Source organism: Schistocerca gregaria, chromosome 10 (genome assembly GCF_023897955.1).
Source record: "Schistocerca gregaria isolate iqSchGreg1 chromosome 10, iqSchGreg1.2, whole genome shotgun sequence".
NCBI classification, from domain to species: Eukaryota; Metazoa; Arthropoda; class Insecta; order Orthoptera; family Acrididae; genus Schistocerca; species Schistocerca gregaria.
The window spans coordinates 118,165,145-118,182,219 of record NC_064929.1 but is presented as its reverse complement, the minus strand read 5'-3'; the positions used below and the strand labels follow the sequence as shown (position 1 = coordinate 118,182,219).

Below are 17,075 nucleotides of genomic sequence, written 5' to 3'. Positions count from 1 at the left end.
TGGTTGGTTGGTTGGGTTAAAGATTAAATGGACCAAACTGCATAGGTCATCGGTCCCTTGTTTCATAAACACACAGAGCACAGTGAAACCATCCACTAGTCATTCGAAGCACAAGAGAAAAATTGCATGGGAAGAAAATCCCCAAGGTCAATAAAAAAGCAACATGGAAAACGGAGCACAGCAACAAGAACAACATAGAGGAGAAAGGCAGAAAGAATTAAAACTGTACAGCAGAGGATCGTGGCTGACTGATCACGAAAATAAAAGAATGTGCCAGCCACTCTGCTACACGTTAAAACTTCCAGCCTAAAAGATTAGGGTGGAGTCGAATTATAACACAAAACTTAGAAAAGATACAGCTCAAAAGAGGGTGATGTAATAAAATTAAATGGACCTTTAAAAGCCGCTTGCGCGAATAAAACTTAAAAGCCGATCTGCCATAGAGACATTGTCACCTAAAAGAGATGGAGATTAAAAGCTCGTCTGAGAGCGGTTACAAGAGGACATTCCAACAACAGATGGGCCACCGTCACGGTTGCACCACAGCGACAATGAGGGCCGGTCCTCTCGACGCAGCAGATGACCGTGCGTCAGCCAAGAGTGACCAATGCGGAGCCTACACACAACAACAGAATCCCTGCGAGAGGCCCGCATCGAGGAACCCTACACAGTCGTGGACTCCTTTACTCGACGCAGCTTGTTGGGTGCAGACAGAGTGCGCCATTCGTCTCCCCATATCCCAAAGACCCGACATCGCACCACCGGTCGGAGATCAGTTGCCGGGAGGCCGATCTCCAACGTCAGTTTTCGGGTAGCCTCTTTGGCTAACTTGTCGGCGAGTTCGTTTCCCGCTATCCCAACGTGTCCCACTGAACGTCCACGCTGTTCAAGAGCACGAACGGACTCCTGGATGGCAACAACAATGGGATGGCGTGGGTAGCACTGGTCAAGAGCTTGTAGACGACTGAGAGAGTCACTGCAAATGACAAGACTCTCCAGTGCTGCTACGAATACGCTCAAGGACACGAAAAATGGCTCTGCGGTGTAAACGCTGCAGCCTTCCGGCAAGGAGCGCTGGTCTACATAGTCCGCATGAGCGTAAGCTCACCCCATACGGCCATCAACCAGAGCCATGTATTATGTCAAGAAGAGGAGGCACTAGACAGGCGCGCTCCTTAGTTGCCACGTGTGCGCAGGCCGTAAGCTATCTCACTGGTCCGACCATTTTTCTGGGTCCACCAGCGGAAGTTAAGAGCAGGCTGTGGGGAGGGTAATGGGGAATTGCGGCCGGCTGAGTGAGCGGTTCCGGCGCTCGCACTGCTAATTGTACCACCGTGGGAAAGGTGACGGGGTGGGGGAGGAGGTAAGGGCGTAGTTATTAAGACGGCTGCGGACCCATTGTCTGGGCCGGCAGGCTTTCCGCGCCACGCCTCCCGCTGCCGGCGCGTCCCCCGCGGATCCGTTCCGGGGCCAGTATTGTGGCGGGGAGGGAAGCGGTGATTAGTTCCGCTTCACAAACCGGCGGTCATTTAGGGGAGGCGGCCGGAGAAAGTAAGGCCTCTCCAGCGAGGCTCGCCGGCTTCTAGCCTACTGGCTGTATCAAGTCTGGAAGCGAAAAACACCTGCCACAAATGCTTCTCGAAAACTGCAAATTTGAATACCGCCAAACACATCAAGAGTAAATACACTACTGGCCATTAAAATTGCTACACCAAGAAGAAATATGCAGATGATGAACGGGTATTAATTGGACAAATATATTATACTAGAACTGACATCTGATTACATTTTCACGTAATTTGGGTGCATAGATCCTGTGAAATCAGTACTCAGAACAACCACATCTGGCCGTAATAACGGTTTTGATACGCCTGGGCATTGAGTCAAACAGAGCTTGGATGGCGTGTACAGGTACAGCTGCCCATGCAGCTTCAACACGATACCACAGTTCATCAAGGGCGTATTGTGACGAGCCAGTTTCTCGGCCACCATTGACCAGACGTTTTCAATTGGGGAGACATCTGGAGAATGTGCTGCCCAGGGCAGCAGTCGAACATTTTCTGTATCCAGAAAGGCACGTACAGGACCTGCAACATGCGGTCGTGCATTATCCTGCTGAAATCTAGGGTTTTGCAGGAATCGAGCGAATGGTAGAGCCACGAGTCGTAACACATCTGAAATGTAACGTCCACTGTTCAAGGTGCTGTCAATGCGAACAAGAGGTGACCGAGACGTGTAACCAATGGCACCCCATACCATCACGCCGGGTGACACGCCCGTATGGCGATGACGAATACACGCTTCCAATGTGCGTTCACCGCGATGTCGCCAAACAAGGATGCGGCTATCGTGATGCTGTAAACAGAACCTGGATTCATCCGACAAGATGACGTTTTGCCATTCATGCACCCAGGTTCGTCGTTGATTACACAACCGCAGGCACTCCTGTCTCCTATGCAGTGTCGAGGGTAACCGCAGCCACGGTCTCCGAGCTGATAGTCCATGCTGTTGCAAACGTCGTCCAACTGTTGGTGCACATGGTTGTTGTCTTGCAAACGTCCCCATCTGTTGACTGAGGGATCGAGACGTGGCTCCACGATCCGTTACAGCCATGCGGATAAAGATGTCTGTCATCTCGACTGCCAGTGATACGAGGCCGTTGGGATCCAGCACGGCGTTCCGTATTACCCTCCTGAACCCATCGATTCAATATTCTGCTAACAGTCATTGGATCTCGACCAACGCGAGCAGCAATGTCGCGATACGATAAACCGCAATCGTGATACTCTACAATCCGAACTTTATCAAAGTCGGAAACGTGATAGTACGCTTTTCTCCCTCTTACACGAGGCATCGCAAGAACGTCTCACCAGGCAACGCTTGTCAACTGCTGTTTGTGTATGAGAAATCGGTTGGAAACTTTCCTTATTTCAGCACGTTGTAGGTGTCGCCACCGGCGCCAATCTTGTGCGAATGCTTTGAAGAGCTAATCATTTGCATACCGCAGCATCTTCTTCCTGTCGTTCGTGGCACGTCATCTTCTTGGTGTAGCAATTTTAATGGCCAGTAGTGTAATTCACCACATAGTTGTTGAAACCTTTATCGCGGCTTCTTGGCGTGTTACCTTCTGACTTATGAACTAGAAGTAAACTAAACTCCGTCCGAACAGTTGAGCGGTACCGACCGGCCGCCGTGTCACCCTAGTCCACAGGCGTCACTGGATGCAGATATGGAGGGGCATGTGGTCAGCACACTGCTCTCCAGGCCGTATGTTAGTTTACTAGAGCTCCTCAGTTTGCCTCACTAGGGCTGAGTGCATCCCGCTTGCCAAATAGTGTTCGCCTGACCGGATGGTCACCCATCCAAGTGCTAGCCCAGATCGACAGAGCTTAATTTCGGTGATCTGACGGTAACCGCAGTTAGTACTGCGGCAAGGCCATTGGCATTGCCTTTTGACTAGTGCCTCAGGATAATCGGTCGACGTTTATTGATATGTCTGTAGTTCTGCGAGCGCGAGTGGACGACAGCGTCCAAGTTTCGCTGTGGATCGTTCGTGCTCTGGCACGCGGTCGGAGATGTTACATTATCTGCTTGAAAGTGTCAGGACCTCATTATTGTTGTTGTTGTGGTCTGAATCTGTTTAGTGTATTCATCTCTTGGTCTCCCTCTACGATTTTTAACCTCCACGCTGCCCTCCAATACTAAATTGGTGATCCCTTGATGCCTCAGAACATGTCCTACCAACCGATCCCTTCTTCTAGTCACGTTGTGCCACAAATTTCTCTTCTCCCCAATCCTATTCAATACCTCCTCATTAGTTATGTAATCTATCCACCTAATCTTCAGCATTCTTCTGTAGCACCACATTTCAAAAGCTTCTATTCTCTTCATGTCTAAACTATTTATCGTCCATGTTTCACTTCCATTCATGGCTACACTCCATACAAATACATACAGAAACGACTATATGACACTTAAATCTATACTCGATGTTAACAAATTTCTCTTCTTCAGAAATGCTTTCCTTGCCATTGCCAGTCTACATTTTATATCCTCTCTACCTCGACCATCATCAGTTATTTTGCTCTCCCAATAGCAAAACTCCTTTACTACTTTAAGTGTCTCGTTTACGAATCTAAGTCCCTCAGCATCACCCGATTTAATTCGACTAGATGGTCATTTATGTATATTGTGAAGAGCAACGGTCCTACGACACTCCCCTGTGCGGCACCTGAAATCACTCTTACTTCGGAAGACTTCTCTCCATTGAGAATGACATGCTGCGATCTGTTATGCAGGAACTCCCTATCCAAGTCTGATAGTCGATGTACTCTTACTTTGTTCATTAAACGAGTGTGGGGAACTGTATCGAACGCCTTGCGGAAGTCAAGAAACATGGCATATACCTGGGAACCCGTGTCTATGGCCCTCTGAGTCTCGTGGACGAATAGCGCGAGCTGGTTCAAAAATGTGTGTGAAATCTTATGGATAATATCAGAGAGATTAGAGCCCACACAGAAGCATACCGACAATCCTTCTTTCCACGTACAATACGAGACTGGAATAGAAGGGAGAACCGATAGAGGTACTCGGGGTACCCTCCGCCACACACCGTCAGGTGGCTTGCGGAGTATGGATGTAGATGTAGATGTAGCTTGTTACAACAGCTGTGATGTCATGAATGTCAACGACTCCTTAAAAAAACGGACGCGGTAGCTCTTCTCCACAGCTAGATCTTCCAAAACCAATTGTTGTTGCCTTTGGCGGGCAAGTGCTCTACCAACTGAGCTACCCAAGCACGACTCACGCCACGTCCTCACAGCTTTACTTCTGCCAGTACCTCGTCTCCTACCTTCCAAACTTAACAGAAGCTCTCCTGCGAACCTTGCAGAACTAGCACTCTGGAAACATCGCGCAGGCTGTGGCTAAGCCATGTCCCCGCAATATCCTTTCTTACAGGAGTGCTAGTTCTGCAAGGTTCGCTGGAGAGTTGGTGTTAAGTTGCCCGCGAAAGACAAAGTTCCCGAGTTCGAGTCTCTGTCCGACACACAGTTTTAATCAGCCAGGAAGTTTCATATCAGCGCACACTCCGCTGCAGAGTGAAAATGTCATTCTGGCCAATTGTTGTTCTTTGGGTAGATGGCTGGACAGACAGATTGGTGGTTGGGTTGGTGGCTTGGAAATGGATTACTAGGTGGTTTCTGGAGTTTTAGCTGGGTGGATGGATCGATGCATGTATAGATGGTTGTACCAATGGTGGTAAGGTTCTACCGATGGATGGGTGGATGGTTGTTTCAATAGATGGAAGGTTGCATCGATGGATGGTTGGATGTGTGATTAAGTTATTGGATGAATTGGTTGTCCGTTTGGTTGGAAGCATAATTCGATAGATACACTCCTGGAAATGGAAAAAAGAACACATTGACACCGGTGTGTCAGACCCACGATACTTGCTCTGGGCACTGCGAGAGGGCAGTACAAGCAATGATCACACGCACGGCACAGCGGACACACCAGGAACCGCGGTGTTGGCCGTCGAATGGCGCTAGCTGCGCAGCATTTGTGCACCGCCGCCGTCAGTGTCAGCCAGTTTGCCGTGGCATACGGAGCTCCATCGCAGTCTTTAACACTGGTAGCATGCCGCGACAGTGTGGACGTGAACCGTATGTGCAGTTGACGGACTTTGAGCGAGGGCGTATAGTGGGCATGCGGGAGGCCGGGTGGACGTACCGCCGAATTGCTCAACACGTGGGGCGTGAGGTCTCCACAGTACATCGATCTTGTCGCCAGTGGTCGGCGGAAGGTGCACGTGCCCGTCGACCTGGGACCGGATCGCAGCGACGCACGGATGCACGCCAAGACCGTAGGATCCTACGCAGTGACGTAGGGGACCGCACCGCCACTTCCCAGCAAATTAGGGACACTGTTGCTCCTGGGGTATCGGCGAGGACGATTCGCAACCGTCTCCATGAAGCTGGGCTACGGTCCCGCACACAGTTAGGCCGTTTTCCGCTCACGCCCCAACATCGTGCAGCCCGCCTCCAGTGGTGTCGCGACAGACGTGAATGGAGGGACGAATGGAGACGTGTCGTCTTCAGCGATGAGAGTCGCTTCTGCCTTGGTGCCAATGATGGTCGTATGCGTGTTTGGCGCCGTGCAGGTGAGCGCCACAATCAGGACTGCATACGACCGAGGCACACAGGGCCAACACCCGGCATCATGGTGTGGGGAGCGATCTCCTACACTGGCCGTACACCTCTGGTGATCGTGGAGGGGACACTGAATAGTGCACGGTACATCCAAACCGTCATCGAACCCATCGTTCTACCATTCCTAGACCGGCAAGGGAACTTGCTGTTCCAACAGGACAATGCACGTCCGCATGTATCCCGTGCCACCCAACGTGCTCTAGAAGGTGTAAGTCAACTACCCTGGCCAGCAAGATCTCCGGATCTGTCCCCCATTGACCATGTTTGGGATTGGATGAAGCGTCGTCTCACGCGGTCTGCACGTCCAGCACGAACGCTGGTCCAACTGAGGCGCCAGGTGGAAATGGCATGGCAAGCCGTTCCACAGGACTACATCCAGCATCTCTACGATCGTCTCCATGGGAGTATAGCAGCCTGCATTGCTGCGAAAGGTGGATATACACTGTACTAGTGCCGACATTGTGCATGCTCTGTTGCCTGTGTCTATGTGCCTGTGGTTCTGTCAGTGTGATCATGTGATGTATCTGTCCCCAGAAATGTGTCAATAAAGTTTCCCCTTCCTGGGACAATGAATTCACAGTGTTCTTATTTCAATTTCCAGGAGTGTATATGGAGGGCTGCAGCGTGTGCCTGCAATAATTTAGTTTGAACTGTTTTTTGATAGATAAAGAAAAGAGTGGCTGTATGGGTCAGTGGATGGATAGCTTGTTGGATGAGTGGATGGATGGGTGGTAACGTTAAGGGATGGCTTGTTGGATTGTTGCATATCAGTAGTGTGGTTGGAATGAGGTATGGAGGGCAGCAGAGTCTGTGTCTGATGTTATAGTTAAAAGTTCTACTCGAGAAATGAGTGACACAAAACTGTGAGTCATACCCTGGAAGTGTTGTCGTCCTCGTCGTGTCGTTCTGGAATGTACAAGCCACTGCACTGCGTCAGGTTACCTCCTACATGATGGTTAACGGTGTCCCAGCTTGTCTGCTAACGCTCCGGCCGTATGCTGACGGCAGGTGTGTCGTTGCAGATGCGAGCCGCCCAGCGGGGACATGACGCTGCCCGTGTCCAGCTATGAGGAGCTACTGGTGCGCGTCCGCTCCCTGCGACACGAGACCATCCAGCTGCAGAGGGAGCTGTCCGCCTCCTCGTCGCTGCTGCTCGACCACAACGACAACGGTGAGTGTCCGCACCCTCGCGCTACCACCTGGAGCCTGCTCCAAAAGCGATACGCAAGTAATGGGCTACCTTAAGGGATTCGTAGTTACTCCTGCCTGTTGTTCCTCACGTTTTCTAAAGTGTCCAGTCCGCTGACAAGGCGTTTGGCTACCTTAAGAGATCCATAGTTACTCCTGCCTGTTGCTCCTCACGTTTTCTAAAGTGTCCAGTCCGGTGACGAGGCATTTGGATACCTTAAGACATTCATAGTTACACCTACCTGTTGCTCCTCACGTTTTCTAAAGTGTCCAGTCCGGTGACGAGGCATTTGGCTACCTTAAGAGATTCATAGTTAAACTTACCCGTTGCTCCTCACGTTTTCTAATGTGTTCAGTCCAGTGAGGAGGCGTTTGGCTATTTGCAGCCGTATTTATTCCTTCGGAATAATACATACATAAATAGAAAAATAAATACAATATGGTACATCAGGTGTTATGTACGTCGGCAATGTCCGCCACCAGGGTGGGGACTTACAGGGCGAACACCGTAATAATAAAAAAACTTATGTATGTAAAAGAAGAAAACACATATGAAAAGACAAAGAAAAGACAGAACAAAGACGGATACTCCATCATATTAAGAGACTCATAGTTACTCCTGCCTGTTGCTCCTCACGTTTTCTAATGTGTTCCGTCCGGTCACGAGGCAATTGGCTACCTTAAGAGAGTCATAGTTACTCAAGGCAGTTGCTCCCTTTTCTAAGCCACCTTCACATTTTCATGCTTACTGTATCCAGTCCTCCGAAATGCAACTGATTGTCTACCTTACGAGAATCATATTCACTTCAGGCAGTTCCTCCTCAGGTTTTCCAATGGGTTTGGTCTGGTGAGGAGGCATTTGGCTACCTTAAGAGACTCATAATTACTTCTGCCGGTTGTTACCCTTTTAAGCCACCATCACATTTACATGATTACTGTATCGTCCACCAAAAGCGATATGCAACTAATTGTCTACCTTACGAGACTCATATTCACTTCAGGCAGTTGCTCCTCAGGTTTTGCGATGGATTTGGTCTGGTGACGTGGCTGTTAACTATTTAAGCCGACTTTTTCACGTCAGTGAATATATATATATATATAATCGGGTGATGCTGAGGAAATTAGATTAGGAAATGAGACACTTAAAGTAGTAAAGGAGTTTTGCTATTTAGGAAGTAAAATAACTGATGATGGTCGAAGTAGAGAGGATATAAAATGTAGACTGGCAATGGCAAGGAAAGCGTTTCTGAAGAAGAGAAATTTGTTAACATCGAATATAGATTTATGTATCAGGAAGTCGTTTCTGAAAGTATTTGTTTGGAGTGTAGCCATGTATGGAAGTGAAACATGGACGATAACTAGTTTGGACAAGAAGAGAATAGAAGCTTTCGAAATGTGGTGCTACAGAAGAATACTGAAGATAAGGTGGATAGATCACGTAACTAATGAGGAAGTATTGAATAGGATTGGGGAGAAGAGAAGTTTGTGGCACAACTTGACTAGAAGAAGGGATCGGTTGGTAGAACATGTTTTGAGGCATCAGGGGATCACAAATTTAGCATTGGAGGGCAGCGTGGAGGGTAAAAATCGTAGAGGGAGACCGAGAGATGAGTACACTAAGCAGATTCAGAAGGATGTAGGTTGCAGTAGGTACTGGGAGATGAAGCAGCTTGCACAGGATAGAGTAGCATGGAGAGCTGCATCAAACCAGTCTCAGGACTGAAGACAACAACATATATATATATATATATATATATATATATATATATATATATATATATATATATATATATATATATATACCCACAGAGTGGGTTTACAAATGACATATATAGTACAAACACTCGCCGGACAGTAAAAGACGTGAACGAAGATGGTGTTATGCCTGTGATAGGCGCCAGGCAGCAGCGTAGACACACACAATTGGGCCATCACCCGACACCTGTCCGGGACATCGTGCACCTTATGGCAGTCATAGTATCAAACCGCCGTGCTGCCATTACAGTTCCAATAAGTACCTGCGTAGCCATCGTCGTGAAGTGGTGGTTCTTGAATCCCAGCTGACGCAGGTCCTGTGCAGAGGTGGGTCACCACACCCCCCTCCATGAGATGGTAGCTGAAGAGCTGGTGGTGATGTTGTTGACTGCAGGGATCTGGCTCCTAATTGCGGACGGCTTCCCTATTGTAGACCGCGACCTTCTGCTGGTGACAATCATCAATGTCAAGGTTGACGCCAACTACCTGGGCATCGATGATATGGGCTGCATCTCCACGAACTGCCACGATGTCCGGCTTCTTCAGACCCTCGGATGTCCTGAGGTGGGGCTCCAGATGAACGTCGAAGCCCCTGCGACGAAGTCACTGCGCGATATAGGACGCAAGGGCGTTGTGGCGTTTCACACGGGCGTCATGACTCCTGAAGCAGTGCTGGACAGCGTGATTCGCAGTTTACTGAGCGATGCAGCCTGCCCGGCAGTTAGTGTCACCAGCGCGACTTCGCTGCAACCGTGCCCGGGTTGGAAGGGCGTTGATCCTAGTATGGATGCAGGAGATGACGTCGCGGCCAGTAATAGCAGCTAGTCGTGGGTTGTCGACCCAGATATGTTGTCCTGGTGTTCGGGCAGACTTCTTAAGGGCGGCGCCGTCCACCGACAGATGCAGCCGTTCAGCCCACATTCGGCCCATTTGATTGGTCGTCCATATGATAGTGTTGTTATCCCGAAGTTGGTGCTCAAGCCTCCCAGTTTCGCGCCCCAGAAAGTCATCTGCTGTCCCGACAGATAGGACACCCAGTGCCCAAATCTTCGCGAGCCAGTTCCGCCGCAAAAGAGGCCCGAGCCAGCGAGCTGTTGCCACTCCCAGCCCCCCAGATAGATGCCACTGGGGCATGGAAGTAACCAACAGGGACGTCCGTTGGCAGGCACACCCAAGATCTTATGGCTATGCAGATGGTGGTGTCCATTGCTGACAGGGCTCCAAGGCGGGTCCTCGAAATTGCCAAGCCATGGTGGATTCCTGGCGGGATGACGGTTCTGAGGGCATGCAAACGCTGTTGTGGCTTGAGTGGTATCTTGGACAGGACGCTCAGCTGTCGCTCGACCTCCCGCCTCCGATGGAAGAGGCTGCGTCCGCTCGTGGAAAACTCCAGGCCAAGATACCGGAAAGTGCTCTCGATCGCCAGGTCTGGGAGGATGGTGTACCCAGCCCTGAAGATCGCGGTGTCATCGACCATAATCTTCTTCTCGCGGCCAGACGCAGCGAGGGCGAGAGTGAAGCACTTTCCGGAATTGACTTGGAGACCGAGGTCTCCAAGAGCAGATGTTCCTGCATCTATAAGAGAGTCATAGTTACTCATGCCAGTTGCTCCCCCTTTTAAGCCACCTTCACATTTTCACGTTTAGTGTATCCAGTCCACCAAAAGCGAAATGCAACTAGTTGTCCACCTTACGAGAATAATATTCACTTCAGGCAGTTGCTCCTCAGGTTTTCCGATGGGTTTCGTCTGGTGACGAGGCATTTGGCTACCTTAAGAGAGTCATAGTTATTTCTGCCACTTCTTTGAGCCACCATCACATTTACATGATTGCTGTATCCAGTCCCCCATAAGCGATACGCAAAAAACTGCCTACCTTAAGAGAATCATATTCATCTTAGAGAGTTGCTCCCAAGGTTTTCAGATGGATTTTGTCTGGTGACGAGGCATTTGGCTACCGTAAGAGAGTCATAGTGTACTCATGGCAGTTGCTCCCCCTTTTAAGCTACCATCACAATTTAATGATTACTGAATTCTCGAGCCACCGTTTTCCCAAGGCACTGAAAGCATTCAGTAACCATGCTCTTGCACAACTGTCCAATTGTTGCCCGTCACATCAGTTGGATCGGAGTCAAAGCTGGGTACATCTCTCTCGTTGAATATTCATTGAGGCATTTTGGGCATTTCTGTAAAGACGGGTTAGAGCTTGTGTTTGGTAACCCTTTCCTACCACCCCACCTCATCTGAAAAGTGAAAACCATTGAAAGAGATTATTGATTCGCATAGCAGCGCAAATATCGTACTAGGCCGTGGTTACGGGCGCAAATCAAGCAGTGCTGCCTTACATTAATTTATCGAGGTTACTCAGTCTGACGTGGATGAACAGAACTGACCTCAATGATAACAGTGACAGGAGTCCAGATGTGTCTCCATACTTGAAGTATAGTATATAGTGCACTAAAAACACTTACAGGTAGTTCAGCAAACAAGTACGAGGTTCGTTCAGTGAGTAATGACCCAATTAAAAAAAAAAAACATTAATATACATTGACAAACTTCCTTGTCGGTGCTTCACGTTTGATATTTATTCTCTGAGCCGGTGAACTTTCGAACCGTTCTGGCAGGTGGCGTAAACGTTTGTGTGCAGTGAATGGCGATGCTGCAGTTGATAGGAGTACAGTTGGGCGATGGATGAAGAAAGTCACAGCCTCAGGAGATGCAGAAACAGAGCTCCACGATCAGCCACGCTGGGGACGTCCTGTCACAGCCACTGCTCCAGACGTGCTGAGTCTTGCGGACGCCGTTATCCGTGCCGACCGGCGCATCACAACTCGACAATTGCCTCTACAGTTGTCGGTCAACGTTGGAAGTGAGTCCGCAGTAATCGAGACTCTCGCATATTCAAACAGGCGCTCACGATGGGTTCCACGAATGCTCGCAGTGGACCACAAGATTCAAAGAAAGGTCATTTCATCTGAATTGTTGGAGCGTTTTGAGACCGACGGAGACGCCTTTGTGTCACGCATCGTTACGGGGGAACGAAAGCTGGGTGCACCACTTTGCACCGGAAACCAAAAGGCAGTCTACGGAGCAGCATCATCCTCATTCAAGACAAAAGAAGAAATGCAAGACAAACCCCTCTGCCGGAAAAGCCGCGGTGACAGTTTTCTGGGATTGTGTGGCGTCATTCTCGTGGATGTGATGCCAAGAGGATCAACCATCAATTCAGAGTTATACGTGAAGACGCTGAATAAAGTCGAGAACCGATCCTGACGTGTTCGATCGGACAAGGATCCAGCAGAAATCTAGCTCCAACACGATAATGCACGCCCACAAACAAGTCTGAGAACCCGGGAACACATCGCCAAATTGAGTTGGACATCACTGCCTCATCCACCGTACAGTCAAAATCTGGCACCCTCGGACTTCCATCTCGAGTGGTGTTGTTTCGCACGTGGTTGTTAAATGCCAATGTCTAGATTTGAAGAGATCACACCTCCTGATATTTGGAGAGTTCCTCGTTCATCCTGTCTCCACCAGCAGCCGTATTGTTTTCGTAGAATGATTACGGCACATTCGCGTTATTTCAGTGTTACGCTGTCAGCATCTGTCTCGTTTACATGTTGTGTAAGTAGGCTGTTTACGTTTTTTATGTTCGTAATGCCATGTAGCGCTCTATATCAAAATAACTGACTGTGCTGTGTACAGTCTGTGGCTGGTTTGCATTGTTGGAATTTGCTATTGTACTGTTGGGCAGTTGGCTGTTAACAGCGCGTAGCGTTGCGCAGTTGGAGGTGAGCCGCCAGCAGTGGTGGATGTGGGGCGAGAGATGGCGGAATTTTGAAAGCGTACGATCTGGACGTGTGTCCGTCAGAAAAAAGAAATTTGTAATACTGGATATCATGAACTGAGTGGTGGATGTGGGGGGAGAGATGGCGGAATTTTGAGAGCGTACGATCTGGACGTGTGTCCGCCAGAAAAAGGAAATTTGTAAGACTGGATATCATGAACTGAGTGGTGGATGTGGGGGGAGAGATGGCGGAATTTTGAGAGCGTACGATCTGGACGTGTGTCCGTCAGAAAAAGGAAATTTGTAAGACTGGATATCATGAACTGATACATACATTATGTCTTTTGAACACTATTAAGGTGAATACATTGTTTGTTCTCCATCAAAATCTTTCATTTGCTAACTATGCCTATCAGTAGTTAGTGCCTTTAAGTAGATTGAATCTTTTATTTCGCTGGCAGTAGTGGCGCTCGCTGTATTGCAGTAGTTCGAGTAACGAAGATTTTTGTGAGGTAAGTGATTTGTGAAAGGTATAGGTTAATGTTAGTCAGGACCATTCTTTTGTAGGGATTGTTGAAAGTCAGATTGCGTTGCGCTAAAAATATTGTGTGTCAGTTTAGTGTTGATCAGAATAGGTAAAGAGCAAAATGTCTGAGTACGTTCAGTTTTGCTCAGCTGTTTGAAAATCAAATAACGTAAGGGGTTTACCAGCACAGAAATTCATTAATTTTTCTAAGGGGACGTTTGAGTTGTTGCAGTGTTTGTTGCCGATTCTCATCATAGCACACGTTTTTGTGACTGAACGAGGTGGCGCAGTGGTCAGCACACTGGACTCGCATTCGGGAGGACGACGGTCCAAACCCGCATCCGGCCGTCCTGATTTAGGTTTTCCGTGATTTACCTAAATAGCTTCAGGCAAATGGCGGGATGGTTCCTTTGAATGGTCACGGTCTACTTCCTTCCCCATGCTTACCTAATCCGGTGGGACCGATGAGCCCTCTCTTTGGTCCCCTCCCATAAGTCAATCAACCACACGTTTTTGTAGTGTTTTCCTCGTCTTGTCTAGCAGATCGATCCCACAAGGACCCGAGACGGCAATCGGATTTTTGTAATTCGTGAAGTTGAGAACTCAGATACCAATCCAACAAAGCGTTCCAATGTAGCAAATTCATGAGGAAATACACTCCTGGAAATTGAAATAAGAACACCGTGAATTCATTGTCCCAGGAAGGGGAAACTTTATTGACACATTCCTGGGGTCAGATACATCACATGATCACACTGACAGAACCACAGGCACATAGACACAGGCAACAGAGCATGCACAATGTCGGCACTAGTACAGTGTATATCCACCTTTCGCAGCAATGCAGGCTGCTATTCTCCCATGGAGACGATCGTAGAGATGCCGGATGTAGTCCTGTGGAACGGCTTGCCATGCCATTTCCACCTGGCGCCTCAGTTGGACCAGCGTTCGTGCTGGACGTGCAGACCGCGTGAGACGACGCATCATCCAGTCCCAAACATGCTCAATGGCGGACAGATCCGGAGATCTTGCTGGCCAGGGTAGTTGACTTACACCTTCTAGAGCACGTTGGGTGGCACGGGATACATGCGGACGTGCATTGTCCTGTTGGAACAGCAAGTTCCCTTGCCGGGCTAGGAATGGTAGAACGATGGGTTCGATGACGGTTTGGATGTACCGTCTACTATTCAGTGTCCCCTCGACGATCACCAGAGGTGTACGGCCAGTGTAGGAGATCGCTCCCCACACCATGATGCCGGGTGTTGGCCCTGTGTGCCTCGGTCGTATGCAGTCCTGATTGTGGCGCTCACCTGCACGGCGCCAAACACGCATACGACCATCATTGGCACCAAGGCAGAAGCGACTCTCATCGCTGAAGACGACACGTGCGTCGCTGCGGTCCGGTCCCAGGTCGACGGGCACGTGCACCTTCCGCCGACCACTGGCGACAACATCGATGTACTGTGGAGACCTCACGCCCCACGTGTTGAGCAATTCGGCGGTACGTCCACCCGGCCTCCCGCATGCCCACTACACGCTCTCGCTCAAAGTCCGTCAACTGCACATACGGTTCACGTCCACGCTGTCGCGGCATGCTACCAGTGTTAAAGACTGCGGTGGAGCTCCGTATGCCACGGCAAACTGGCTGACACTGACGGCGGCGGTGCACAAATGCTGCGCAGCTAGCGCCATTCGGCGGCCAACACCGCGGTTCCTGGTGTGTCCGCTGTGCCGTGCGTGTGATCATTGCTTGTACAGCCCTCTCGCAGTGTCCGGAGCAAGTATGGTGGGTCTGACACACCGGTGTCAATGTGTTCTATTTTCCATTTCCAGGAGTGTATAATTTAAAGTTTTCCAAGCGACTGTATATAATACGCTAAAGCAAGATCGATTTTTCGAGAGGTGGCGTGACTCTGTGATAGAATCCTCGCTTGCCATGTAGGGGCACTTGGGTTCGAATCCAAGCATGTGCAAATTTTTTACCATGTTGCATGTTCTGTGAACATTTAGGTCAAGCATAAAATACATAAGGACGGGGAAAAAATTAATAGCTCCCGCGACTACTAATCGGTGGATCGCTGGTGCGAACCTCATTTCGGTCACTATTTTTCGTGTTTTCCGTTCAGTTCGAATACCTACATCTACGTGATTACTCTGCTATTCACAATAAAGTGCCTGGCAGAGGGTTCAATGAACCACCTTCATGCTCTATCTCTACCATTCCACTCTCGAAAGGCATGCGGGAAAAATGAGCACTTAAATTTTTCTATGCGAACCCTGATTTCTCTTATTTTATCGTGATGATCATTTCTCCCTATGTAGGTGGGCGCCAACAGAACGTTTTCGCCATCGGAGGAGAAAACTGGTGATTGAAAATGCATGAGAAGATCCCGTCGCAACGAGAAACGCCTTTGTTTTAATGATTGCCACTCCAATTCACGTATCGTGTCTGTGGCACTATCTCACCTACTTCGCGATAGTACAAAACGAGCTGCCCTTCTTTGCACTTTTTCGATGTCATCCGTCAGTCGCACCTGATACCGACCTATGACATTTAAATATGAAGCTCATCAAATATATCCAAATTAACAATTATTTGACTGTGATTTTTATGAAAATGGCACGTATTCCTTTTTGTAATTACATGTCCCACACAAAAATTCAGTTTTCATTGCAGATATAAATTCTTATCTACCGGCGTTTTATAAAATACTGTTAATAAAGATTCTTTAAATTAAGGGAAAAAGAATACTTTCACCTTTGTCTATTCAACGCTTCACTTAAATGCATGTAAAACGTCAACATTTGTTTAAAACGTTGCGTCGGCCCGTAATCGAACTCAGGTATCCCACATGACAGGTGAACATTCTAACACAGAACCACGCTGCCTGTTGAAAAATCGTTTTTTCTTTATGGTATTAAAGACACAGTCGATTTACTCGAGAAATTTTCAGAGTTGCGTATAATTACTGGGGAGGATAGATACTTGACTCCTGAACGTCATGTGCCATAAATATACACTACTGGCCATTAAAATAGCTACACCATGAAGATGACGTGCTACAGACGTGAAATTTAACCGACAGGAAGAAGATGCTGTGATATGCAAATGCTTAGCTTTTCAGAGCATTCACACAAGGTTGGCGCCGGTGGCGACACATTCAACGTGCTGATATGAGGAAAGTTTCCAACCGATTTCTCATACACAAACAACAGTTGACCGGCGTTGCCTGGTGAAACGTTGTTGTGATGCCTCGTGTAAGGAGGAGAAATGCATACCATCACGTTTGCGATTTTTATAAAGGTCGGATTGTAGCCTATCGCGATTGCGGTTTATCGTATCTCGACATTACTGCTCGCGTCGGTCGAGACCCAATGACTGTTAGCAGAATATGGAATCGGTGGGTTCAGTAGGGTAATACGGAACGCCGTGCTGGATCCCAACGCCCTCGTATTGCTTGCAGTCGAGATGACAGGCATCTTATCCGCATGGCTGTAACGGATCGTGTAGCCACGTCTCGATCCCTGTCAACAGATGGAGACGTTTGCAAGACAAGAACATCTGCACGAACAGTTCGACGACGTTTGCAGCAGCACGGACTGGGTGCG

The 17,075-nt window shown here is 48.7% G+C and overlaps 1 protein-coding gene across 4 annotated transcripts in view; it reads left to right on the top strand.

Annotated features, from left to right (window-relative positions):
• LOC126293451 (uncharacterized) overlaps positions 1 to 17,075 on the top strand; it is a 693,872-nt gene that overhangs the window by 223,966 nt on the left and 452,831 nt on the right. For all 4 annotated transcript variants that reach the window (XM_049986686.1, XM_049986685.1, XM_049986684.1 and 1 more), the window contains exon 2: positions 7,232 to 7,380. In XM_049986686.1, the coding sequence (XP_049842643.1) occupies positions 7,254 to 7,380 (127 nt within the window). In that variant the 5' untranslated portion in view covers positions 7,232 to 7,253. The remainder of the gene's footprint in view (positions 1 to 7,231; positions 7,381 to 17,075) is intronic.